The sequence below is a fragment of the Sus scrofa genome, chromosome 1 (genome assembly GCF_054392235.1).
Source record: "Sus scrofa isolate SSC_HxYL_T2T_F1_AM1 chromosome 1, Sscrofa_HxYL_maternal_Yorkshire_Landrace_v2.0, whole genome shotgun sequence".
NCBI lineage: Eukaryota > Metazoa > Chordata > Mammalia > Artiodactyla > Suidae > Sus > Sus scrofa.
Window position 1 is genome coordinate 122,244,643 of NC_139383.1, and position 26,125 is coordinate 122,270,767.

General features: G+C 40.8%; 1 protein-coding gene and 1 long non-coding RNA gene across 3 annotated transcripts in view; one reads left to right on the forward strand and one right to left on the reverse strand.

The window, feature by feature from the left end:
* CCNB2 (cyclin B2) overlaps window positions 1-22,761 on the reverse strand; it is a 34,871-nt gene extending 12,110 nt beyond the window's left edge. Inside the window, exons 1-7 of one of the 2 annotated variants that reach the window (XM_021082593.2) lie at window positions 22,617-22,761; window positions 19,463-19,582; window positions 19,235-19,348; window positions 8,766-8,930; window positions 8,505-8,663; window positions 5,406-5,642; window positions 4,973-5,113 (exon numbers count right to left, since the gene is read on the reverse strand). In XM_021082593.2, coding sequence (XP_020938252.1) covers window positions 4,973-5,113; window positions 5,406-5,642; window positions 8,505-8,663; window positions 8,766-8,930; window positions 19,235-19,348; window positions 19,463-19,582; window positions 22,617-22,640 — 960 coding nt within the window. In that variant the 5' untranslated portion in view covers window positions 22,641-22,761. 2 annotated transcript variants of the gene reach the window in all.
* Window positions 22,762-23,162: 401 nt separating this feature from the next.
* LOC146406334 (uncharacterized) lies at window positions 23,163-25,274 on the forward strand. The gene is made up of 2 exons (XR_014810652.1): window positions 23,163-23,192; window positions 24,637-25,274. It is a non-coding gene; the product is annotated as an uncharacterized LOC146406334 (long non-coding RNA).
* The last annotated feature ends 851 nt before the right edge of the window (window positions 25,275-26,125 follow it).

Genomic DNA, 26,125 nt, shown 5'->3' on the forward strand with positions numbered 1-26,125 from the left:
AATTTTTTTTTCTTTCAAGAGCTAAACCTGCAGCACATGGAAGTTCCCAGGCTAGGGGTCAAATCCACTGCAACCTACACCACAGTTCACAGCAATGATGGATCCTTAACACACTAAGCAAGACCAGGGATAAAACCCGCATCCTCATGGTGCTAGTAGAGTTCTTAACCTGCTAAACCATGACAGGAACTCCAGAAATAGATAATTTAAACAGCCTCATCACTAGAAGTGAAATAGAGTATGTAATTGAACAAACAAAACAAAAAACCAACCCCCTACAAACAAAAGTCCAGGACCAGATGGCTTCACAGGTGAATTCTACCAAATACACAAAGAACTTTTACTGATCCTTCTTAAACTTTTCCAAAGACTAAAGAGGAAGGAACACTCCCAAAGACATTCTATGAGGCTACCATCACCCTATTACCAAAACCAGACAAAGATACCACCAAAAGAGAAAACTGTAGATCAATATCTTTGATGAATACAGATACAAAAATTCTCAACAAAATTTTAGCAAACCAAATCCAACAACATAAAAAAGACTGGAATCCTCTAATGGTGCAGGGGGTTAGGGATCTGCCATTGTCACTGCAGCAGCTCTGGTCACTGTTGTGCCTTGGATTCAATCCCTGGCCCAGGAACTTTCACATGTCACAGGAAAGGCCAAAAAAAAAAATTTTTTTTTTGGAACAAAACAACACATAAAAAAGATCACATACCATGACCAACTGGGAGTCATCCCAAGTTCACAAGGATGGTTCAACATACACAAATCAATGTAATACACCACCTTAACAAAAGTCAAAAAACGTATGACCATTTTAAAAGATGCAGAAAATGCATTTGAAAAAAACTCAACATCCATTTTAGAGGTAACATGTCTCATCATAACAAAAGCTATTTACGACAAACCCACATTGTATGTAATAATCCACAGAGAAAAGCTGAAAGCCTTCCTGCTAAAATCTGGATCAAGGAAAGGATGGAGTTTCCATTGTAGTAGAGTGGGTTAAGGATCCAGTGCTGCCTCAAGTATGGTGTAGGTTGTAGCTGCAAACTCAGTCTTGATCCCTGGTCCAGGAACTTCCATATACCAAGGATATGACAAAAAAAAAGAGGAGTTCTTGATAGGCACAAAGGGATAGGTGGTGTCTTGGGAGAGCTGAGACATAGGTTCAATCCCAAGCCCAGCATAGTGGGTTAAGGATCCATCATTGCTGCAAATGTGGCTTAGGTCGCAACTACAGCTCATATCTGATCCCTGGCCCAGAAAAGAATGCCACTCTCAGCACTTTTTTTTTTTTTTTTTTTTTTTTTTTGCTTTTTAAGGCCCCACTCAAGGCATATCAAAGTTCCCAGGTTAGAGGTTGAATCAGAGCCATAGCTGCCAGCCTATGCCACAGCCACACAAGATCCAAGCCAAGACTTCAACTACACCACAACTCACAGCAACACCATATCCTTAACCCTCTGAGCGAGCCTAGGGATCAAACCCATATCTTCACAGATCCTAGTCAGGTTCATTACCTCTGAGCCATGAAGGGAACTCCCTCACAACTTCTTTTTAACTTAACATTGGAAGTCCTAGCCACAGCAATCAGAGAAGAAAAAGAAAACAAAAGTCATCCAAATTGGAAAGGAAGAGGTAAAATTGTCAATATATGCAGATGACAAGATACTATATATAGAAAACCATAAGGAGTCCACACAAAAAAAAATTTGATCTGATCAACAAATTCAGCAAAGTAGCAGAAAACAAGACTAACAGTCAGAAGCTGATTGCATTTCTGTATACTAACAAAATCAGAAAGGGAATGTAAAAAAAAAAAAAAATCCCTTTTAAAATCCCATCCAAAAAAAATTAAAACACATAGGAATACACCTGACCAAGGAGGTGAAAGATTTATACAATAAGAACCATAAAACATTAATAAAGGAAGTTAAAGAGGATGCAAGGAAATGCAAAGATATCTTAAACTCTTGGATTGGAAGAATTAATATTGTTAAAATGGCAATACTACCCCCAAAAGCAATCTACAGACTTAACACAATCTCTATTAAATTACCCATGACATTTTTCACAGAACTAGAACAAATAATCCTAAAATTTACATGGAACCATAAAAGACCAAGAATTTTCAAAGCAATCCTGAGAATAAAGAAAGAGGCATAATTCTCCCAGACTTCAGAAAATACTATAAGACCACACTAATCAAAACAGTGTGCTTGCTTTTAGTACAAAAACAGACATACAAATCAATGGAACAAAATAGAGCCCAGAAATAAACACACACACACCTACAGTCAATTAATGTTCACAAAGGAGGAAAGAATATGAAATGGGAGAAAGTCTCTTTAGCAAGTGGTGCTAGGAAAGTTGGACAGTGGCATGTAAATAAATGAAGTTAGAACACACCCTCACACCATGGACAAAAATCTCCCAAGACAGTAGAAATAAAAGCAAAAATAAACAAATGGAACTTAAACTTATAAGCTTTTGCACAAGAAAGAAAACCATAAACAGAATGAAAAGACAACCTATGGATTGGGAGAAAATAGTTGCAAATGATGCAACCAACAAGAGCTTAATCTCCAAAATACACAAAAAACTCAGACAATTCAACAACAAAAAAACCAAGAAAACCCACCCAATCAAAAAATGGGCAGAAGATCTAAAAAGACATTTTGCCAAGAAAAGTATATGGATGGACAATAGACACATGAAAAGATGCGCAACATCACTAATTAAGAGAGAAATGCAAATCAAAACTACTATGAGATACCACCTTGGCCATCATTAAAAAGTCTACAAGCAATAAATGCTAGAGAGGATGTGGAGAAGAGAACCCTCCTACATTGTTAGAAGGTATGTGAATTGGTGCGACCATTGTGGAAACAGTATGGAAGTTCCCCAGAAAACTGAAAATAGAACTATATGATCCAGCAATCCCACTGCTGGGTATATGTCCAGACAAAACTATAATCCAAAAAGATACATGAAGCGCTATATTCATAGCAGCACTCTTCACAATAGCCAAGACATGGAAACAACCTAAATGTTCGATAGAGGAATGGATAAAAAAGATATGGTACATATATACAATGGAATACTACTCAGCCATAAAAAAGAATAAAATAATGCCATTTGCAGCAGCACGGAGAACCTAAAGATTATCATAATAAGTGATTTAAGTCAGACTTTGAGAACAGACTTGTGGTTGGGGAGGCAGGTAGCTGGAGATGGATTGGGAGTTTAAAGTGAGCAGATGTAAACTATTATATATATATATGTATATATGTTTAGAATGGGTAAACAACAAGGTTCTACTGTATAGTACCAGGGAGTTCCCATCATGGCTCAGTGGTTAATGAATCCAACTAGGAACCATGAGTTCGCGGGTTCGATCTCTGGCCTGCTCAGTGGGTTAAGGATCCGGTATTGCTGTGAGCTGTGGTGTAGGTCACAGACACGGCTCGGACCTGGTGCTGCTGTGGCTGTGGTATAGGCCGGCGGCTACAGCTCCAATTAGACCCCTAGCCTGGGAAACTCCATATGCCGTGGGAGCAGCCCTAGAAAAGGCAAAAAGACAAAAAATAAAATAATAAAATAAAATAAAAATAAATTTTTAAAAATACTGTATAGTACCAGGAACTATATTCAATATACTATGTTAAACCACAATGGAAAAAATGTGTGTGTGTGTGTGTGTATATATATATATATATATATATCTGAATGACTTTGCTGTACACCAAAAACTAACACAACATTGTAATCAACTATACTTCAATAAAATAACTTTATAAAAAAAAACAAGCTACAGTCAGAACGATGTGTTCATAAGTTAAGGAAATTAAAAATAAAAAGACAGGAATTAATTCTTCCCACTGTTCTGTTACCAATTTTAATATACAGTGACATTGTTTTTGCTTAATACCAGTTTATAGTTTGCATAAAACATTCATACTGTTCACAAGTTTAAAAAAGTTACATTACATTGTATACAGGTTATAATCACAAGTCCTTCTCCCATCCTCAACTTTCTAACCTGATATCCATCCAGAGGCATCCATTTTCATTAATGTCTGGTCTACTTTTATTTTTTGAAAAATTAGCAAATAGAAAAGCACACATACATATACTCTCTCTCATTTCCATTCTTTCTTACATAAAATGTAAATTCTATATGCTTGTGTAGGTGAAGAGATCCGCAATGGTGCCCTGGCATTTTTGCCACGTATCCACGAAGGCCATGCAGGCAAAGGCTAGAACCATATCTGATCTGTCTTGGCAAATGCTCTGATCCTCCAACAACGTGATGGGGTGGCAGGTATGGCAGGTGCTGCCTCCACACTGTCTCCCATTCACTTCCCTATAGCTTCTGGGTGGGAGGTTATATATAATGAGACCATTTCTTATCACCTCCCAGGTTCTGCTCAACTGTTTGCTCTGCTGATCTCAGGGTACAGCTACAGACTATAAAACTGTATTAGAGGCAGTCTAGAATGGGATTGTCCACTAAGGGCATCTTCTGACTTGCACTGAAGTCACTTACCCCTTTCATTTTGCTATTGTCCTTTTTGGTGGGTCAAAAAATAACCCGGGGAGTTGGTATATTAGGCTACTTGTATGAACCAAAAAGTGGCTCACTTCATCTTTACTGGGTAAATCAGTTGAGGCCTTGGCCCTGCTTTGTTTTCTGTGCTTGACAACTTGCTTGTTTTACTTAACATATCCCAGAAATCTTAGCGTTATCAGCTCTTAGTGGCTTTCCTTGTTCTTTACAACTCTGCTTGTGTGCCATGGCATAGTCACCTAGTCTCCGCCCAAATCTTTCCAAGCAGCTCATTTAAGCCTGTGGACTTTTAAAAATTATTTCAAGGGTAGTATTGAGAAAACACTAAAGCCTTTTATATCAAGAGGGCCTAAAATATACCTAATCAATTTCTTCCTAAATTTAATACTCACCCATTTTCCTTGGCCTAGAACCTTCTGAGACAGGCAGGAAGCAGCTGCTGCCACCTTAGAAGGGTGATAATGCACCATGTCATAGTCAACAAGAGTCAGTTCCATCAAATATTTGGCTAAAGTGTGTTGCTCAACATCAACCTACAAAAGAACAGCCAGGGACAGTGAGAAGCACAGCTGTTATTACTCTCTTGCAAAAAAGGCCCAGTAACTCAAATACACTAACTCGTTTTTCCATCCTAGGTACTGATGTATTTCACAGTATGTTACAAGCACTGAACATGAAGTCTTTTCTCTTAAGAACTGGTGAATTAAGCATAGGGCTTATCTAGAAGATGCTTTCTATAAATTTATTAAGCTTTCTTCTCATTGGATCAATGTTTGAGACAACAAGCAGCAAAATAAAGTCTCCTACAGAATTGGAGGCACTTACCTCCCCAGCTTTTGATGCCCGCCTTAAAAAATGTAGTGGCAAAGGTCGACCCAATTCAAATTTCAATTCTTTCAAAATTAGAGTTTCCATTTCTCGAATTTGGGAACTGGTATAAGCGTTGTCTGTGATGTAAACAAAGTCTTTGATATTTGGAGAAAACATCTCCTCATACTTGGAAGCCAAGAGCAGAGCTGTAATCCCAACCAGCTGAAGCTTCTTACGAGAGACTGGCTGAACCTAATCGAAGAAGAATGTGTCAGATATCTTATCTAACAGAAGGATGGGGGCTCTGGGTGGGAGAAAGTAAGAGGACACCAAGTCCTAGAGAAGTGCATGTTGTCTCTGCTCACACCCCTTAGATGCACAGGAATGTGAGAGTTGATAGCAGGCACCTTCACTGCTAATGGGCACAGCAATAAGACTCCAACAATCACCTTCTTGAATCCTCACAGAAGCCTAGAAGTACATATATTTACCCCACTTACAAATAGATGGCCTGATGGGAATTCCCGTTGTGACGCAATAAACAAATCCGATTAGAAACCGGGAGTTCCCGTTGTGACGCAATAAACAAATCTGATTAGAAACCACGAGGTTGTAGGTTCAATCCCTAGCCTCGATCAGTGGGTTAAGGACCCGGTGTTGCCATGAGCTGTGGTGTAGGTCGCAGATGCAGCTTGGATCTGATGTTGCTGTGGCTGTGGTGTAGGCTGGCAGCTGTAGCTCCAACTGGACCCCTAGCCTGGGAACCTCCATATGCTGAGGGTGAGGCCCTAAAAAGCAAAAAAAAAAAAAAAAAAAAAAAAGGATGGACTGAGAAGGCATTCAAACACCAGCCCAAGATCATTCAGTTGCTGAACAGGGAAGAATTAACCTGACGACCAAGCTCCCAGCACTGCTCAACCCTCCTCCTCCTGGTTTGCGCCTGGGGAAGCCTCACCACTGCACACAAGATGGTCTAAATCAAGATGAGGCCAAGCAAAAAAGCAGGAATTCAGGGATGCCTAGGGATGAGGATGGGGTGCTTCAGGCATTTCCTTAATTCTCACTGTAAATACTTTCATTATTCAACCTGCAACATCTTCCAAAGATGCTACAGAGTCTAGGAAAATCTCAGTCTAGAGTAGGTATGTTTTCCTGAAATTCACACACACACACAGATTTTTTTTTTAAACTGAGAATTTGTTTTTCTTGTATCAACTCACAATATTGAAAATCTACTAAAAATCTACTAAAAATCTTTCCCACCCAACAAGGATTGTATAACGAAAACCAATGAACCTACGGTTACTTAGTATTTTGCAGTATCTTCAGGGTTATTATTAGCAACACAATTATTACTGTATTGTTTGAGCAGCATTTGTACTTGACCTACTTTTTTTTTTTTTTTTTTTTTTTTTGCCTTTTAAGGCTGCACACGGAGGTTCCCAGTCTAAGGGTCTGAATGGAGCTACAGCTGCCAGCCTACACCATAGGCACAGCAATGAAGCCACATCTGTGACCTACACCACAGCTCATGGCAACACTGGATCCTTAACCCAATGAATGAGGCCAGGGATCGAACCTGCAACCTCATTGTTCCTAGTGAGATATATTTCCACTGAGCCACAACAGGAACTCCTATACCTATACTATAAATTTTGACTTTTTTTTTTTTTTTTTTTTTTTTTTTTTGTCTTTTTGCTATTTCTTGGGCTGCTCTTGCGGCATATGGAGGTTCCCAGGCTAGGGGGTCGAATCGGAGCTGTAGCCACCGGCCTACGCCAGAGCCACAGCAACATGGGATCCGAGCCGCGTCTGCAACCTACACCACAGCTCATGGCAACGCCGGATCGTTAACCCACTAAGCAAGGGCAGGGACTGAACCCGCAACCTCATGGTTCCTAGTTGGATTCATTAACCACTGTGCCACAACAGGAACTCCTGACTTTTTTTTTTTTTTAAACATGTGGCCACACCCACAGCATATGGAAGTCCCCAGGCCAGGGCTTGAACCAGTGCCACTATAGAGACAATGCTAAGTAGTTGTGATGTGAGCCACCGTTATGATGTGACTTTAAATAAAGCCTTATCTGCCAGGCTATCACTTAGATAACACACTAGCAGTGGCATTTCTTCCAACTGGTCAGTGTTTTTGCACTACCAGTTGATAAACATTTTGATGATTACTTCTGCCTCTCGGCCTTTTTTTTTTTTTTCCCTTTTCTGCACCCATGGCATGCATAAGTTCCCAGGTCAGAGACTGAACCCAAGTCACAGCAGAGACAACACTGGGTCCTTAACCCACTGAGCCATCAGGGAACTCCTCAGCTTAATTCACCTTCCTCTTTAGACCTCACACTCTCAGTACACTTCACACACATGCCTCCACCTCTTTTAAACAGCTTTGCTGCCTCCTTCTTCTACAGTGACTCAATGCCACAGCTGGCTGGAAACTGCTAAGTTCTCTGGCCAAACTCCTTATCAGATGAGCAAGTTCAATACCAAAGAGTACTGATCTTTTTTTTTTTTTTTTGTCTTTTTGCCATTTCTTGGGCCACTTCCATGGCATATGGAGGTTCCCAGGCTAGGGGTCCAATCAGAGCTGTAGCCGCTGTTCTACACCAGAGCCACAGCAACGTGGGATCCAAGCAGCATCTGCAACCTATACCACAGCTCACGGCAACACCGGATCCTTAACCCACTGAGCAAGGCCAGGGATGGAACCTGCAACCTCGTGGTTCTTAGTCGGATTCATTAACCACTGAGCCATGATGGGAACTCCCAAAGCGTATTAAACTATCAAAATCGTGCAAGCAAGCCTGAAAAACCAGCCTCCAAAGCCACCAAAGTCTTCAGATGGCCTTTTAGACCATTTGCTGGTTTATCGCCTCTGATGCATAATCGTGCCAAGACAGCATTTCCTCTGAGCACTTTCCAGCGGGCTGACCTAACAAAAATGCTCAGCACTGGTCAGCATCACCAGCAGTTTGATACACTTGGACTACTTCCTTTTCTAGCACCTTAAGTTCCTTGGCATCTCATAAATTGGCTTTTGAAGCAATGCCTAAGTGCGAAGTTCAGTGAGCTGCTGGCATGAAGTCCGTGGAGCACTCTTACCTGTAAAAATCGATCCATGATGGCCACACACATGTACAGAGTTTCCTGCAGCAGCCTAAACTTGGAGTGGACCTGCACCAGCCAGTCCACCAGGATGGCACGCATACGTCCATTTATATCTCTTCCATCTAAGAAATGGGGATTGATGGGATGCAGAACCTGTGGGTGAAATTAAAAGTTTAAAAAGCTAACCTTATTTCCTTTCCAGCTGTGTGGTAAATTTCACACAGCTGTACAACCACAATACAAAGGCTCTCTCACCTCAAGCTGCTTTAGGTACTGGTAGATATCCTTAACATAGTCGCTGCAGAGCTGAGGGTTTTCCCCATCTTCATTATCAATATCCTCAATTTTGCAGAGCAAAGCATCAGAGAAAGCTTGGCAGAGGCTCTCCTCCTTCATGTCCTCAGGTGTGGGAGAAGGACCCTACATCCGAGAATCAAAATTCACATATCACTATGTTAGGAGTAGCCTTGATGGCAAACCCATGCAGGCCCAACTGGTTTAAAAGTATAATGTGCATTTTTATAAATGATAAAGCCAAAACAATACATTTCAGAGTAAGGGATGAATAAATGAAAGCATAGTAAACTTTTTGGAGATATACTCCTGTTTCACTCAAAGTGAAAATCTAAGTCCTCACGATGGTCTCTGGGCCCTGCATGAGCTGGCCCTCCCTCCTCTACTGCTGACCTATCTCCTACTTCTCTCCCCTCAATCAGCTTTATTCCCACCTCCTGGCCAGACCTCCCCCACCACAAAGCAAGCTTCCTCTTCCCAGAAAGTTCTTGTCCCTGTGTTCATATGGGTAATTTTTTTTTAATTTTTAATGGTTTTTATTTTTTTCCATTATAGCTGGTTTACAACATTCTGTCAATTTTCTACTGTACAGCAAAGTGACTCAGTCACACATACATATATACATTTTTTCTCACATGATCATTCTTCATCATAAGTAACTAGATATAGTTCCCAGTGCTATACAGCAGGATCTCACAGTTTTTCCATTCCAAAGGCAATAGTTTGCATCTATTAATCCCAAATTGCCAGGCCATTCCACTCCCTCTCCCACTCCCTCCCCCTCCCCCTCAGCAACCACAAATCTGTTCTCCATGTCCATGAGTTTCTTTTCTCTGGAGTTTCATTTGTGCCATGTATTAGATTACAGATATGCGATATTATGTGGTATTTGTCCTTCTCTTTCTGACTCACTTCACTCAGTATGAGAGTCTCTAGTCCCATCCATGTTGCTGCAAATGGCATTATTTCATTCTTTTTTATGGCTGAGTAGTATTCCATTGTGTATATATACCACATCTTCTTAACCCATTCATCTGTCGACAGACATTTAGATTGTTTCCATGTCTTGGCTACTGTGAATAGGACTACAGGTGAATGTGTCTTTTTCAAGGAAAGTTTTGTCTGGATACATGCCCAAGAGTGGGATTGCTGGGTCATATGGTAGTTCTATATTTAGTTTTCTGAGGTACCTCCATACTGTTTTCCATAGTGGTTGTACCAATTTACATTTCCACCAAAAGTGCAGGAGAGCTCTCTTTTCTCCACACTCTCTCCAGCATTTGTTATTTGTGGACTTGTTAATGATGGCCATTCTGACTAGTCATATGGGTAATTTCCTCAACTTCAAGTTTTCTTAAATGCCACCTTCTCAATGAGGTCTATTCTGACTCCTATTAAAATTACCATCTGTCTCCTATTCCTCCCACACAAATGTTTCATCTCTCTTATAGATTTTTTTTTCTGCAGAGAATCTACGACCTAATATACCTCAGAGTTCGCTTACATATGATGTGTCTCCTCAATCAGTACAAATTGATTCTGTCCACTGAGGTATCTCAAATGCCTAGGGTCATCCCTGACACACAGTAGGTGCTCAAGAAATATTTATTGAGTCTCTTCAATAGGTGGTGATGGGAAACTGGACAGCTACATTCAAAAGAATGAAATTAGAACATTCTCCACACCATACACAAAGATAAACTCAAAACTAAAAAGACTGGAGTTCCCATCGTGGTGCAGTGGTTAACGAATCCGACTAGGAACCATGAGGTTGCGGGTTCGGTCCCTGCCCTTGCTCAGTGGGTTAATGATCCGGCGTTGCCATGAGCTGTGGTGTAGGTTGCAGATGCGGCTCAGATCCCGCATTGCTGTGGCTCTGGCGTAGGCCTGTGGCTACAGCTCCGATTCAACCCCTAGCCTGGGAACCTCCATATGCCGCGGGAGCAGCCCAAGAAATAGCAAAAAGACAAAAAAAAAAAAAAAAAAAAACTAAAAAGACTGAATACTATGAAACTCTTCGATGAAAACATAGGCCAAACACCCTCTGATATAAAGCATAGCAATATCTTCTCAGATCCATCTCCTAGAGTAATGAAAATATAAACCAAAATACACAAATGCAACCTAATTAAATTTAAAAGTTTTTGCACAGCAAAGGAAACCACAAACAAAATGATAAAACACACAGAATGGGAGAAAATATTTGGAAATGACGTGACTGACAAGGGGTTAATTTCCAAAATATACAAACACCTACTGCAGCTCAATAGCAAAAAAAAAAAAAAAAAAAAAAAAAAAATCCAATCAAAAAATTGGCAAATCTAACAAGTCATCTCTCCGAAGTAGACGTAAAGATGGCCAAAAAATATGAAAATATGTTCAACATCACTAATTACTAAAGAAATGCAAATCGAAACTACTGGGAGGTACAACCTCGCACCAGCCAGAATGGCCATCCTCAAAGTCTACCAACAATAAATGTTGGAGAGGGTGTGGAGAAAAGGGAAATTTTTACAGTGCTGGTGGGAATGTACATGGGTACAACCACTATGGAAAACAGTATAGAGGTTCCTCAAAAAACTAAAAATAGAACTACCACATGATCTAGCAATCCCACTCCCAGGTATCTATCTGGAGAAGACCACAATTTGAAAAGATACATGCACACCAATGTTCACAGCAGCACTATTTACGATAGCCAAGATATGGAAGCAACCTAAATGTCCATGGACAGAGGAATGGATGAAAAAGAATATATACAATGGAACGTTACCCAGCCATAAAAAAAGAGTGAAATGTCATTTGCAACAACATGGATGGACCTAGAGATTACTATATTAAGTGAAGGTAGTCAGTGAACAAACATCGTATGATATCACTTATATGAGCAATCTTAAAAAAGGATACAAATGAAGTTAACTGCAGAACAGAAACAGACTCACAGACTTTGAACAACTTATAGATACCAAAGGGGACAATGTTGGAGGAGGGGGTTAGGGAGAATGGACTCGGGGTTTGGGATTGGTATACGCACACCAAGGTATACAGAATGATTGCTCAATGGGGACAGCACAGGGAACTCTACCCGATATTCTGTGCATAATTTACATAGGAAAAGAATCTGAAAGAGAATGGATGTGTGTAATATCACTTCGTTGTACAGCAGAAATTATCACATTGTAACTCATATTTCAATAAAACTTTAAAAAATGAAATAAATATTCAAAGAAACTTAAGACACTTGGGTTCAGAGATTCCTAGAGCTGATAGTTCACTTTAGCAAGTAGACCCTTGTGCAAGTCTAATGTTTTCTTCTCATCAATTACTGTATTCTAAATTTAGAAATTGTTTGGCAATCAAAGGGAGGAAAAGCACATTCCAGCCTATGAATAAAACAGGAGGATGCAAAGACTAAGCAAGTATACATTTAGTATTTTCTTATACTGACTTGGTGATTGTTTGTAAAAAGCACACGAATTAAAAATTTAAGCCAGAGCCTTCCTTGCCTGCCTGCTTGCATCTCTCACAAGTTTCCTATCTTAATAAATCTATTTCTTGCCACTAAAGTGTTTAGTAATGAAGTATTAATAAAGCATTATTTTTTTAGAGAATAAGAGGTATTTCTCAAAGGAAAGCCTAACAGGACTGCTAGGCCATAAAGAACATGTATTAAAATAATAAAATACTGTGGCATTCCCATCGTGGCCCATCGGAAACAAATCTGACTGGGAACCATAAGGTTACAGGTTCAATCCCTGGCCTCGCTCAGCGGGTTAAGGACCCGGCATTACCATGAGCTGTGGTGTAGGTCACAGATGCAGCTCGGATCTGGTATTGCTGTGGCTGTGGCGTAGGCCGGTGGCTACAGCTCTGATTGGACCCCTTGCCTGGGAACCTCCATATGCCACAGGTGCGGCCCTCAAAAAGATAAGAGACAAAAAAAAAAAAAAACAAAAAATAAAAATAAAATAATACTGAAGTTCCCATTGTAGCTCAGCAGTAAACGAACCTGACTAGCATCCATGAGGACCTGGGTTCTATCCCTGACCTTGCTCAGTGGGTTGAGGACCTGGTGTTGCTGTGGCTATGGTATAGGCACTGAAGGAATTGAAGGAATCGAGCAAGAGTGATTAGAATCGGATGTGCATTTTTTTTTTTAATGTGCATTTTAGGAGTTCCCGTTGTGGCACAGTGGTTAACGAATCTGACTAGGAACTATGAGGTTGCAGGTTTGATCCCTGGCCTTGCTCAGTGGGTTAAGGATCCAGCATTGCCGTGAGCTGTGGTGTAGGTTGCAAATGCGGCTTGGATCCCGCGTTGCTGTGGCTCTGGCGTAGGCCAGCGGCTACAGCTCCGATTGGACCCCTAGCCTGGGAACCTCCATACGCTGCAGGAGCGGCCCTAGAAAAGGCGAAAAGGCAAAAAGACAAAAAAAAAAAAAAAAAAAAAAAAAAAAAGATGTGCATTTTAATAAGCACATGTAACTTCAGTTTAAGATTACCTTTTTCAAGGATAAGCATCATCACTCTCCCCAGGAAAGGCAGCCAGCACCAGGCAGCCTGGTTTAAGAAGGCAGAGGTTATCTTCATGTGCTTCACAGACTTCCTCAACAGCTTAAAATGTTTACTTGTGTTTACTCAGAAGCACACCCGAGTGTAGCCATATCCAAAGCCACCAAGAATAAGAGGATAATTGCTCTGGGTCTTCATTCAGAATTTCCTGAAAACATTCCTTTTGGACTCCAATATAATCTAATTATTCTAAAATCCTTTCTAAGACCCTTTGTAGATTATAGCCTAAGCCCCCGTGGGCCAGTTGTGCAACCCTGCCCAATGTCTGCTGTGTGCAAAGGTTAAAAAACACATGAGCTAGTTAACCATCACAAAAGTAGTCTGAGGACAAAAACCTTCGAATTAAATTCAAGACTGCTGTGGATCAGAACAGAAAAGTTCTATCAGAAAACAATAAATCTGTGAGATTTTGTGGACCCTGAAAAGCTGCTGTTTGGCAGGGGATGGGTGGAGTGTGAGTAGTCTATGGAAGTTCTAGTACCTACATTTACTTTACTTAGGTCTGCTAAGAGAACAGACTAATATGAATATGCAAGTATACAGGGATTAACACAAGTTTTGGCAAAATACAGCGTTCGTTTACTTACTAAATTATAATTGATAAACAATGGCAATTCAGGGCGGTAAGGAAGGACTCTAAGAAAAACTTAATTCGGATCTGACAGTTCATGTTTTGTAGCATTAAGTGTGTACACATGCATATACAGGTGTATTCAATTGTAGAAAAGCAAAATCAGATACCATGACTAGCTTTAGGGAATGCAGTGGAGTGGAATTTGGGGGGTAGGGAGAGTGGTAAACATGAACTGAACTTTAAGTTTATGTATTCTACATATTCCTGCTTTTTGCTTTTTTAAGACTATGTTTCTTGTGTAATTAAAAATAAAAGGGGAAGATACCTTAGAAATTTATACATAGAACTTCCACATGACCCAGCAATCCCACTCTTGGGCATATATCCGGACAAAACTCTACTTAAAAGAGACACATGCACCCACATGTTCATTGCAGCACTATTCACAATAGCCAGGACATAGAAACAACCCAAATGTCCATCAACAGATGATTGGATTTGGAAGATGTGGTATATATACACAGTGGAATACTACTCAGCCATAAAAAAGAATGAAATAATGCCATTTGCAGCAACATGGATGGAACTAGAGACTCTCATACTGAGTGAAATGAGCCAGAAAGACAAAGACAAATAACATATGATATCACTTATAACTGGAATCTAATATATAGCACAAATGAACACCTCCACAGAAAAGAAAATCATGGACTTGGAAAATAGACTTGTGGCTGCCTGATGGGAGAGGGAGGGAGTGGGAGGGATCGGGTGCTTGGGGTTATCAGATACAACTTAGAATAGATTTATAAGGAGATGCTGCTGAGTAGCATTGAGAACTATGTCTAGATACTCATGTTGCAACAGAACAAAGGGTGGGGGGAAAAATGTATACATGTAAGGATAACTTGATCCCCTTGCTATACCGTGGGAAAATAAAAGAAAAATAAATAAATAAAATAAAATGGCCACTGGACTCATCAAAAAAATAAATAAAAAATAAATAAAAATAAAAGGAACTTTTTTTAATGTGGGCTTATTTCCTTTCACATATGGCTTTTGCTTTAGAGAAAGTTAGGACATAAAAGATTCTTATACTTGAACAATGACCATCACTAAATTGAGTGTTTAAATCCAGTCCATAAATCTAAAACCCCATTGGAATTTCTAGCTTCCACTCCCCAGCACATCTCCTAAGCTTGCCTCTACCTCTGCTATAGGGTGTTACTCTTTTACTCTGCAGTTCCTGGCTTGAGTGGGGGCTTCCTGGGGATAGGATCAATGGTTTGCTCACCTGTTTCCCCAATGCCCAGCAAGCAAGGGGCTAGTAAAAAGCCTTGCCTTTCAAACCACCCAGTGCTTCCCAAACCCACATGAGTCAGCTAGAAACAGTTTTCTCCAAAAACTGCAGGACCATAAGCTTCTGCAAATACCTGTGAATAGCTCGGGCCCTTTCAGAGTTTCACCCAGGGCCCTCTGTGATTTAGTCACTTCATTTGCTACAAGAAAGAAACCTGTTCTCCACTTTTACAAAGATGGTATCTATTTGGTTAGAAATCTGGGAACATCTAGTTCATATTATAAGCTTTCTAGGCCTTAGTGCTGCTAGAAACTGTGCCCAACTGGTATTTCCACACCTCCAGGGACAGGTTGAAAGAAAAAAATGGCTATTACTCTGCAGATAGAGCAGATACAAACTAAAAGCCAAGGGCTGACCCAAGACAGGGCTCCAGAGGGGCTTATCTGCCAGGAGGTGAGCCTCCCCTCAACTGTGGACTTAACAGTCAGTCTCTTCTGTAATGTTTTCTCAGAGAAAAGTGTATTTGAATTGGAAGTGATTATTGTTTGTTAATCCCTGCTGTCTTCTAAAATTAGAAGCATGTTTCAACCATGGAAGTGATTTTTATATGAGCTATAGGTATTTATCTGAAATATAACAGCCTCAATCTTGTCAGGAAGCTAAAGGGAAAAGGAGTCAGCCAGATGTGGAGTAAAGGGACTCGAAGAGTGGAGGTTACAGAAGGAAATTTCTCATTTACTCTGTTCATAACGTTTTTGGGTTTTTGTTTTTTTAATTCTCCTTTTTTTATTCCCTAATTTGAGTAGCAGTAGTCCCTATGGTGATAAGTCTGAACATTTTAAGGAGGAAAATGAAAATCAATTTTAAGTCCCACATAACACTCAAGAATAACCACCATCAATATTTTACATGCAAATGCATACCTTTAAATCTGGTATTGCACTGCATTGTATTGTTATAATCTGATTTTTCTACCATTGTAACATGCATTTTGACATCTTAAAATATTCTACTGAAACATGTCATTTATGGTTGCATAGTATTTCATTAAATGGATGTAACAGATCTCCTACTACAGAATAAGAAATACTCATTACAGCACTACTTAAAAGTCCCTGACTGCCCCACTGATCATTTTCTTAGGATAAATTTTAAAAACAGCCTTACTGGGTATAAAGAATAACCATTTGAAACACACTGCCAAGCCACCCTTCTGACATGCGGGAGCAATCACATTCAATCCGTCATAATGGCCAGGAGATCAAGGCCTGAAAAGCTGCTCTGGGTTTGGTATTTAGGAGGTCTTGAGAAACTTCCAAGGAAAGGCCTTTAGGAAGGTTGATCTTGAGTATTTAGTTCTAGAATCAAAGCTTTCTTCTTCCTGTCTCATCAACAGCAACATGCTTGCAATCACCGCCTCTAAGTAGCAGGCTTGCAAATCTGTTCCTCTCTGTTAGATTTTGCTGGCACATTGCCAACTGCATTTCCCAATGGCTATCTCTGTTACTTCAACAAATCTAAAGCCAAATGAGATGACTTCCACAAAGCTACCTCACTCTCTTGCATTACCTATATTTTATTAATTTATTCCCTAAACAGTTTCTTAAATACTCAAATGCTTAATTAAGGGTCTCTCTCCTCCACTCCAAGCAGAATATACAACGAATTCCTTCTCATTACAGGATGATGTCCCTGAGAGGAGTTCTGGAGCATCCTAACACATCAGATGTTGTTTCTTAGCACTTATGTACATAGGGATACATGTGTGAGCACATAGGGATACATGTGTGAGCACCTAGGAGATCTGGGCTCATTCAAGACACCCATCAGCCCTTGCTTAGAAAACTGCAATACCTCCTAATTAATGTCCCTTCCATGGCCACCCCATACTGCTTTCACCACTTAGCCTCAAAACTTTCCACAGTTCCTTACTGCCTGATGGGATAAAATTCAAATTCTAAGGCCTTCAAATCCAGCTGCAACCTTCTTTCCAACGTTGTTTGTTTTTCTCACACAAACCTTCTGACCCAGTTTAGACTTGCTGACTCTTTGCCCAAAAGGACATAATTTATAGGCCTGTTCCCACTTTGGTGCCTTGATTCCTATTGCTGCTTTGTTTCCCTAAAAGGTGCTCTTTCCTCTCAGCTTCTCTCCATCCTTAAAAATCCCACTTATTGGAGTTCCCACTGTGGCGCAACAGGTTAAGGACCCAGCATTGCCGCAGCTGTGGCATAGGCTGCAGCTGCAGATCAGATTCAATCCTTGATCTAGGAACTTCCATATGCCATGGGTGGGGCTAGAAAAAGAAAAAAAAAATTCACCTACTCAAGGAAGTTTCCCCAGACCACTCCATCCCTCAAGGTTCACTCCTCTCTTTAGATACAATTTACATTCAGTCATCCATTGCCTATGGGCACAAAGCATCATGCCCTAGGATTACATATTTAATTTTCAGGTATAGATGCCCCTTCTAGGTAAACCTCCTCAAGGTAAGATGTCTCTTTATCAGCCTTAACACAACTGTATGTGTCTAGTCAGTACTCAACATATTTTTTGAAAACATCCAATGTTTTATTTTGAAAAAATTCAAACATAAATATATAAATATTCTGAGCTAGAAAGAGGCAGTTATATTGTATTCTCAGCAACTATAACAGTACCTATTTCGTTGTAATTATATGAATGTATGTAATCTATGAATGAGAGCATGCATGAACTTGAATATGGTGGAAAGTGAATGGGCCAGTGGGTCCATTAGCATTCTAACTTCAATTGAGCTTAACCAATCAAAGTTTTTCAACAGAGAATTTTGGCATTACTTTGTGCCTACATGAGTGAAAATCTCAGAATTGTAAACCTCCACCATCTTCATGGGCAAGTTCATTCTTTTTCTTTTTTTTTGTCTTTTTGCCTTTTCTAGGGCTGCTCCTGCGGCATATGGAGGGTCCCAGGCTAGGGGTTGAATTGGAGCTGTAGCCGCCGGCCTACACTAGGGCCACAGCAACGCAGGATCCAAGCCGCATCTGCAACCTACACCACAGCTCACGGCAACGCCAGATGCTTAACTCACTGAGCAGGCCAGGGATCGAACCCGCAACCTCATGGTTCCTAGTCGGATTCGTTAACCACTGCGCCACGATGGGAACTCCAGCAAGTTCATTCTTAAACAGTAAATTATTATAATTATTTTTTTTGTCTTTTGGGGCCACACCCTCAGCATATGGAAGTTCCTGGGCTAGGGGTCTAATCAGAGCTACAGCTGCTGGCCTATACCACAACCATGACAACACAGATCCAAGCCACATCTGCGACCTATACCACAGCTCATGGCAATGACCGATCCTTAACCCACTGAGCAGGGCCAGGGACTGAACCCATGTCCTCATGGATACTAGTTGGGTTTGTTACTGCTGAGCCATGACAGGAACTCCTTTATAGTGAATTGTTTTGTTTTGTTTTGTCTTTTTGCCTTTTCTAGGGCCACTCCTGAGGCATATGGAGGTTCCCAGGCTAGGGGTCTAATCAGAGCTGTAGCCACCGGCCTACACCACAGCCACAGCAACATGGGATCTGAGCCGTGTCTGCGACCTGCACCACAGCTCACGGCAATGCCGGATCCTAAACCCACTGAGCAAGGCCAGGGATCAAACCTGCAACCTCATGGTTCCTAGTCGGATTCATTAACCATTGCGCCATGACGGGAACTCCTACAGTGAATTATTTTAATAAAACCTACTAAATTTTCCTCGGAGGTCACTAAATTTATTTGGTTGTTAAAGTAATTAACTGTTTAATTCAAAGTTACAACATTGCATTAAAGCACCATCACTCAAAAAATGTATATGTTCATTTTCTACACTGCAGTCTCAAAGTAGAGCCCTAACTATGAGTGTTCTTCAAAAGTTGCAGTGACCACAAAGTTACCCCCTGTAGTCTGGCCCCAAACAGGCTGCTTTGTTAGGTAAGTTTGTAAATTCAGAACTTCTACCTTTGGAGCCAACATTTCCATCTGTACTGGTTTCACAGAAGCAGTAGGTTTCAAGGGCTTGTTGGCATTTGTTGTTTTGCTGGGCGGGACAAGTACCTTGATGTTCTGAGCTTTCTAAAAGAAAAAAGAAATGTGAATAGGGCAAGACAGCCAGAGTTGCCCCTCAGTCTTCTACAGAATCAGCCCAGTGTGCACATGTACCGATCTCACAGCTGTTACCTTAGCTACCTGGGTGGCTCTGGTTGTAACTCGATTTCCAATTTCTTCTAAAACTGCCCTCCTGATAGTCACATGACTCTTAGGTTTAGAATTAAGTCCTATGTCAATATTCTCCAAATCAGTAGACACCTGGAAAAGGAAAAAAAAAGAAAAAAAAATTAAGGAAGAACTGAGATAATTTACAATATTTGCTAACATCAGATATTCAAGTTCAGAATTGATCTGGGGAAGATGAATGTGCTGAGATCTATTTCTGATAGGGAAAAGGTACATTTTAGGAATTCTACAAATGCAACTTGTGATTTATAACATTAAGCAAATCACTCACCTACCTTATCTACTTTAAAAAAAATCCCACTAAGACCTTCATAGATAAGTGATTATTTCTCTTACGGCACCCATGCCACTTTTTAACACTCCCTATATATTAAAGGCATCTATTTAAAAACTTTCCTGAGGAGTTCCCACTGTGGCACAGTGGGTTAAGAATCCAACAGCAGGGAGTTCCCGTCATGGCACAGCAGAAAGGAATCCAACTAGGAATCATGAGGTTTCGGGTTTGATCCCTGGCCTGGCTCCGTGGGTTAAGGATCAGGAGTTGCCGTGAGCTGTGGTGTAGGTCACAGATGCAGCTCAGATCTGGTATGACTGTGGCTGTGGCTGTAGCTCTGATTAGACCCCTAGCCTGGGAACCTCCATATGCTGCGTGTGCAGCCCTAAAAGGACAAAAAGACAAAAAAAAAAAAAAAAGAATCCAACTGCAGTGATTCTGGTTGCTGCAGAGACACAGGTTCAATCCCCAGCCCATCACAGTGGGTCAAAGGATCTGGCATTCCTGCAGCTATAGTTTGATCCTTGGTCCAGGAACTTCCATACGCCACAGGTGCAGCCATTTAAAAAAAAAAAAATTTTTCCTTGACAGATGAGTAACAAGTACAACTAAGACAATATTTAAAAACTTTAATAGGTCTGCTTGTTTAAAAACCAGATGTTTAAAACCTAAACTAGGAGTTCCAGTTGTGGCTCAGCAGGTTGACTCCACGTTGTCTCTGTGAGGATGTAGGTTCAATCCCTGGCCTTACTCATTGAGTTAAAGATCCAGCATTGCCACAAGCTGCAAAGGTCGCAAATGCAGCTCGGATCAGGTGTTGCTGTGGCTATGACAGAGGCCAGCAGCTGCAGCTCCAATTCAACCCAGGAACTTCCATATGCCACAGGTGCAGCCATTAAAAAAATAATAATAAAAAATAAAACCTAAACCAGCTTTGATTCTTATGCCACGCTAGAAATAAGCACTCAGGTAGACAGGATCTTCAGAAATACAGCCTTTTACAATGAGGTTTCCATAGCAAGTACTCTTTCTTATATTAAGGGTACTTAGAAAGATATGTTTTCATGGGTAAAACAGTTTTATCTCAAATTTAGAGAAAGTTGGAACTGTATGGAAATAAAAATTGTTAGTTGACCTTAGTTTGCTTTAGACAGAATATACTTAGAAATAAAAGTTGTTAGAATAAGCTTTTTTTATTCCACGCACAAAAAAGCTTATTGCATATGATAAACATTTCATGAGAAAAAATAGCATGTACAATCCCTAAGAATTGGGAGTCCTAAATATCCCAACAGGAAGTTTGAATGGACCTGTCGGGATAGACAGAGAGGCAGGGAAAAACTCAAGCCTCATGGATACCAGTCCCATTCCTTACCACTGAGCCACAACGGGAACTCCTCAAACCTTTCTTGAAGGGAAAAAAAATCTGACCATGAAAGAATTTTATGAAATAGATGAGACAAAAATTACTTAACAGTTTGACTCAGATTTACAAAAGAATAACAAATTTTTTGCCTTTTACAGAAGTTCCCAGGCTAGGGGCTGAATTGGAGCTACAGCTGCCAGCCTATGCCACAACCACAGCAACACAGAATCTGAGCCGCATCTTCAACCTACACCACAGCAATGCTGGATCCTTAACCCACTGAGTGAGGTCAGGGATCGAACCTGCAACCTCTTGGTTACTAGTCGGATTCATTTCTGCTGCGCCACAACAGGAACTCCTGAGAAGACTACTCTCAACCCACTGAGAGGCAAGGGATTGAACCTGCATCCTCATAGATACAGTCAGGTTCCTTACCACTGAGCCACAATGGGAATTCCCTAAATACTGAATGTATTCAATTTATTAGGATTCTTAAAAGTCACATTGTTCAATTTTTCCAACAGTTACTGCCAATTTAAAAAAGCGTTTGAAAGTTTAATGCTTATAGGTTGAAACCTGACTAAATTAAATCCATTTGAAAGGAAAAACTGACAGCTTTTAACTAGCCTATAGCCAGGAGGATGGCGCTCAGGTGTGTCAGGTCCCTCTATTTTTCAGCAAAGAACAAAGTAAATCCAGATGCAATTCAACCACACAGAAAAACCCAAACCACCATTATCACTTGGTTTTTCGCGAGGATGAAATAAATGAATTTGGACCCTTCTCTCTCAGTTGGCCATATTGCCCCAAATTATATGCAAAATCTCTTTTACACTTGAATAAAGAAATTAGTTTTTTTTAAAGGACAAGCCCATACATTAGTGAACTGAGCCTTGAAAAATTTCGTGTGCGGAAATAAATCGGAAATTCATACAAAGCGAAATGTTTAAGAGTTTGAAAAACACTCAGGGCCGTTGCTTGATCGAACATTCAGAACACTTTACAGCATTCGGAATTTCTTCAGGCCTTCCCTCCATCCCCATCAATGATACCTTAGCAGGCATGGAGTTATAGAAGAGAGGAAGGAAATCCCAAAAAGCTGTGTTTTAATGACTTCTTTAAAAACAAAGAGCCCTCGGGGAACGCACTTGGAGTCCTAGGCCCGGTGCTCGGGAGACTCCCTAGACAAGTGCCACCCCCCAGGGCGCATTCCTGCACTTTCCGCGCCCCGGGCAGGGACCGCCAGACCAGGAGCCGGGACCGGGACCAGAGAGGAAGCAAGGCCAGGAGAAGCCAGCGGGAGAGGGCAGGCCCCAAGGTCCGGGATGCTTAGACAAAGGCGAAAGCTGCGCAGGTTGGGACGAAGCAACTCTGAGCTGAGGCGGGAGAGAAGCGAGAGGCGGCTTGGGAGTCTGCGCGGCCAGGGGCCCGGGCCGGTGCGGGCTAGGGGTGACCGGCCCACTCACCGTCGGGCGTCGGGGCAGCGCCATGAGGGACGGGACAGGCAAGAGTGGCAGCCCGGCTCAGGCACTGACGCGGTCTAGAAACCAAGAGCACTACTTTCCGCAGCCGCCGTTACGACTGTGCTACCGGCCCGCACCGCCGGATCTTGACCAAGTTGCTTAGTTCCAGGATTCAAATACCGCGCCGCTCGCGCCCCCATTGGGCGGCCCTACGTACGGCGCGCTCCTCCCATTGGCTAATCAAGAGGCATTCCCGAAGGATGATTGGCTGAATTTTCCAGACCCGTTTAGTAGTCGTAACAACTGGTTGTGGGGTTTTTTGTTTTGTTTTGTTTTTTTCCTCCCTGCCTCCTGTCCTTTAAAAAAAAAAAAAAAAAAAAACTCAGACCCTAAGATAAACAAAAATGAAATGCTTCATTTGGAAAGCAGACGTAGGACGTCTTCTCCGAATTTCGACGAGGCCTCAATTACAAAGGTCTATGTTTGTACTGGGTGGGCGGAAGTTGGTTCTCGAGAACATCCTGGAAATGCCATTTCTGACCTTTATTCCTCTTCCGGAAATTTCGCATTGGAGTTAAGGTTGGATTAGCCTGTCTCGGTTATGGAACTGACGACTTGGGATGGTTTCGGGCTGTACTGTTAAGTGAATGACGCTCAAACGTTTGCTTAAGGACTGGGAATTGTGGCGTTTACTCGAAAACTAAGATTCTGGGGGGGGGGGGAAATAAATGCAATTGATTTGTGTGACTCGTGATTCACGTAAACTCACCGTTGTGTTGCCAGCACCTAGCCCATTGTTTCATATGTGTTGTGGTGAGTGATCGTAAGATCATAAGATAGTCTATTCGTCGAATAAACTATCTTATGACGTGCAGAAGATTTTAAAAAGAAAATAAGTGTAATCCAGCCTTGGACAGAGGTGGTAGGAGGATCAGGTGAAGACAGGAAAAGAGGAAAGAAAAAAATGAGAGGATCAGGAAAGAGAATAGGAAAGAGTCCCAGGCTCACAATGAAAGTAGTGGAATGAGCTTTGAAGAGCGTCTCCATCCGAGAATTTGAGCAAGCTTTCCCATCACTCCTCCTCCACTCTGTTACTGGGGTACTAATGATGGTTAAGTGAAGTTCAGTGATCTGGATTAATTCCTCGCCTTGCATCAGACATTTCTAGACCTGCTTCCTATTTTGTAAAACAGAAATAATTGCAGCTACCGCGTGGCATGGGAAAAATGTTAGGGTATCCATTGTTCTAAAACTAAAAATTAGATGTCCAGTATGGGGGGGGGGAGGGTTGGGAAGAAAAAAATGGATGTTTAGTACACAGGGGTTGTGAGTAAAACTGTATTTTTGCTTTATTGTTATACTATTGTGGTGTTAACAAAGTACAACTAGAAAAGTAACAATCCTCAACAACTCACAGGGCTTTGTAAATTGTTAAGAATGGTAAAATGCTCTTATTAACTGATTTGACATTGTTAAAATCAAGTAATTCAATCCGTATTGGACATATTGTATTTTCACTTAAAATGGAAGTACTGGAGTTCTCTCGTGGCTCAGCGGATTAAGGATTTGACATTGTCATTGCAGTGGCTTGGGCCACTGCTGTGGCATGGGTATGATCCCTGGCCTGAGAGTTCCACATGCTGTGGATGCTGCCAAAAAATTAAAAAATTTAAAAAAAACAGAAGTACTATTTCTCATGACTCCCTCACTGCAACCAACTCTTTTGACTCATTTTCTTATTTAATGCATTGTAGTCCTCCTATATTTTTATTTTCTTTTCCCTCCCATCTTAAATAACATTTATTGGTCACTCTTCCTAAAAACTAATTTGCATAAACTTTCTTGTGGAATCCTCACAATCTTTTTAAAGTGGATAGTATTATCCTATTTTTTTTGGTCATTTTTTAAATTGAGGTATAATTGATGTATTACTTTCAGGTATACAACATAATTATTTAATATTTGTATGTATTGGAAATTGACCACCCTAATAAACTAGTTAACATCTGTCATGTTATCTCAGGCTAACAGCTGGAGAAACTAAAGTTCAGAGCAGCTATACGTCTTGGCTTCAATCATGGTACTTGGGAGTTTCAAAGCTGGATTTGTACTCAAAACTGATTCCAAAGCCTGTATGCTTTCAACCATACTGCTCTCCTCTTTTTACATTTGGCAGAAAGAGTGGGAAAAGCTTGAAATAGCCATCAAAGGAAATCAAGTAGAAAATTAACCAAGGATAAGACATCATTAATAAGTCTACAAAAACAAGTGCTGGATGAATGGAACTAGAGACTCTCAAACTGAGTGAAATGAGTCAGAAAGACAAAGACAAATAACATATGATATCACTTATAACTGGAATCTAATATACAGCACAAATGAACATCTCCACAGAAAAGAAAATCATGGACTTGGAAAATAGACTTGTGGCTGCCTGATGGGAGAGAGAGGGAGTGGGAGGGATGGGGAGCTTGGGGTTATCAGATACAACTTAGAATAGATTTACAAGGAGATCCTGCTGAGTAGCATTGAGAACTTTGTGTAGATACTCATGTTGCAACAGAACAAAGGATGGGAGGGAAAAATGTATACATGTAAGAGTAAATTGATCCCCATGCTGTACAGTGGGAAAAATAAATAATACCTGCCAAAAAATAAAAATTTAATTAATTAATTAATTAAAACAAGTGCTGAAGAGGGTATCGAGAAAAGGAAACCTTCCTATGCTGGTGGTGGGAATGTAAATTGGTACAACCACTAAGGAAAAGAAGTCTGTAGGTTCCTCAGAAAACTAAAAATACAATTACAAGATCCAACAATCCTACTCCTAGGTTTTAATCCAGACAAAACTATAATTCAGAAAGATACACACACCCCAATGTTCATAGCAGCACTGTTCACAATAGCCAAAACATGGAAACAACCTAAATGTCCATCAACAGATTAATGGATGAAGAAGATGCAGTACAGGAGTTCCACTATGGCTCAGTGGTAATGAACTCAACTGGTATCCATGAGGATGCAAATTCAACCTCTAGCCTTGCTTAGTGGGTTAAGGATCCGGCATTGCCATGAGCTGTGGTATAGGTTACAGGTGCTGCTCATATCCCACATTGCTGTGGCTGTGCCATAGACTGGCAGCCACAGCTCTGATTCAACCCCTAGCCTGGTAACTTCTAAACTTCCATATGCCATGGGTGCAGTGCTAAAAAAAAATAGATGTGGTACATATATGAAATGGAATACTATTGGGCCATAAAAAAGAATGAAATAATGCCATTCATACCAACATGGATAAAACTAGAGACTATCATACTAAGTGAAATAAGAGAGAGAAACACATATACCTTATGCTGTCACTTAGGTGTGGAATCTAAAATATGGCACAAATGAAACTACAAAATAGAAACAGACAGATGTAGAGAACAGTCTCATGGTTGCCAAGGTAGAGGTGGCTGGGATAGACTGGGAGTTTGGGGTTAATAGATACAAACTATTACATTTATTTGTTT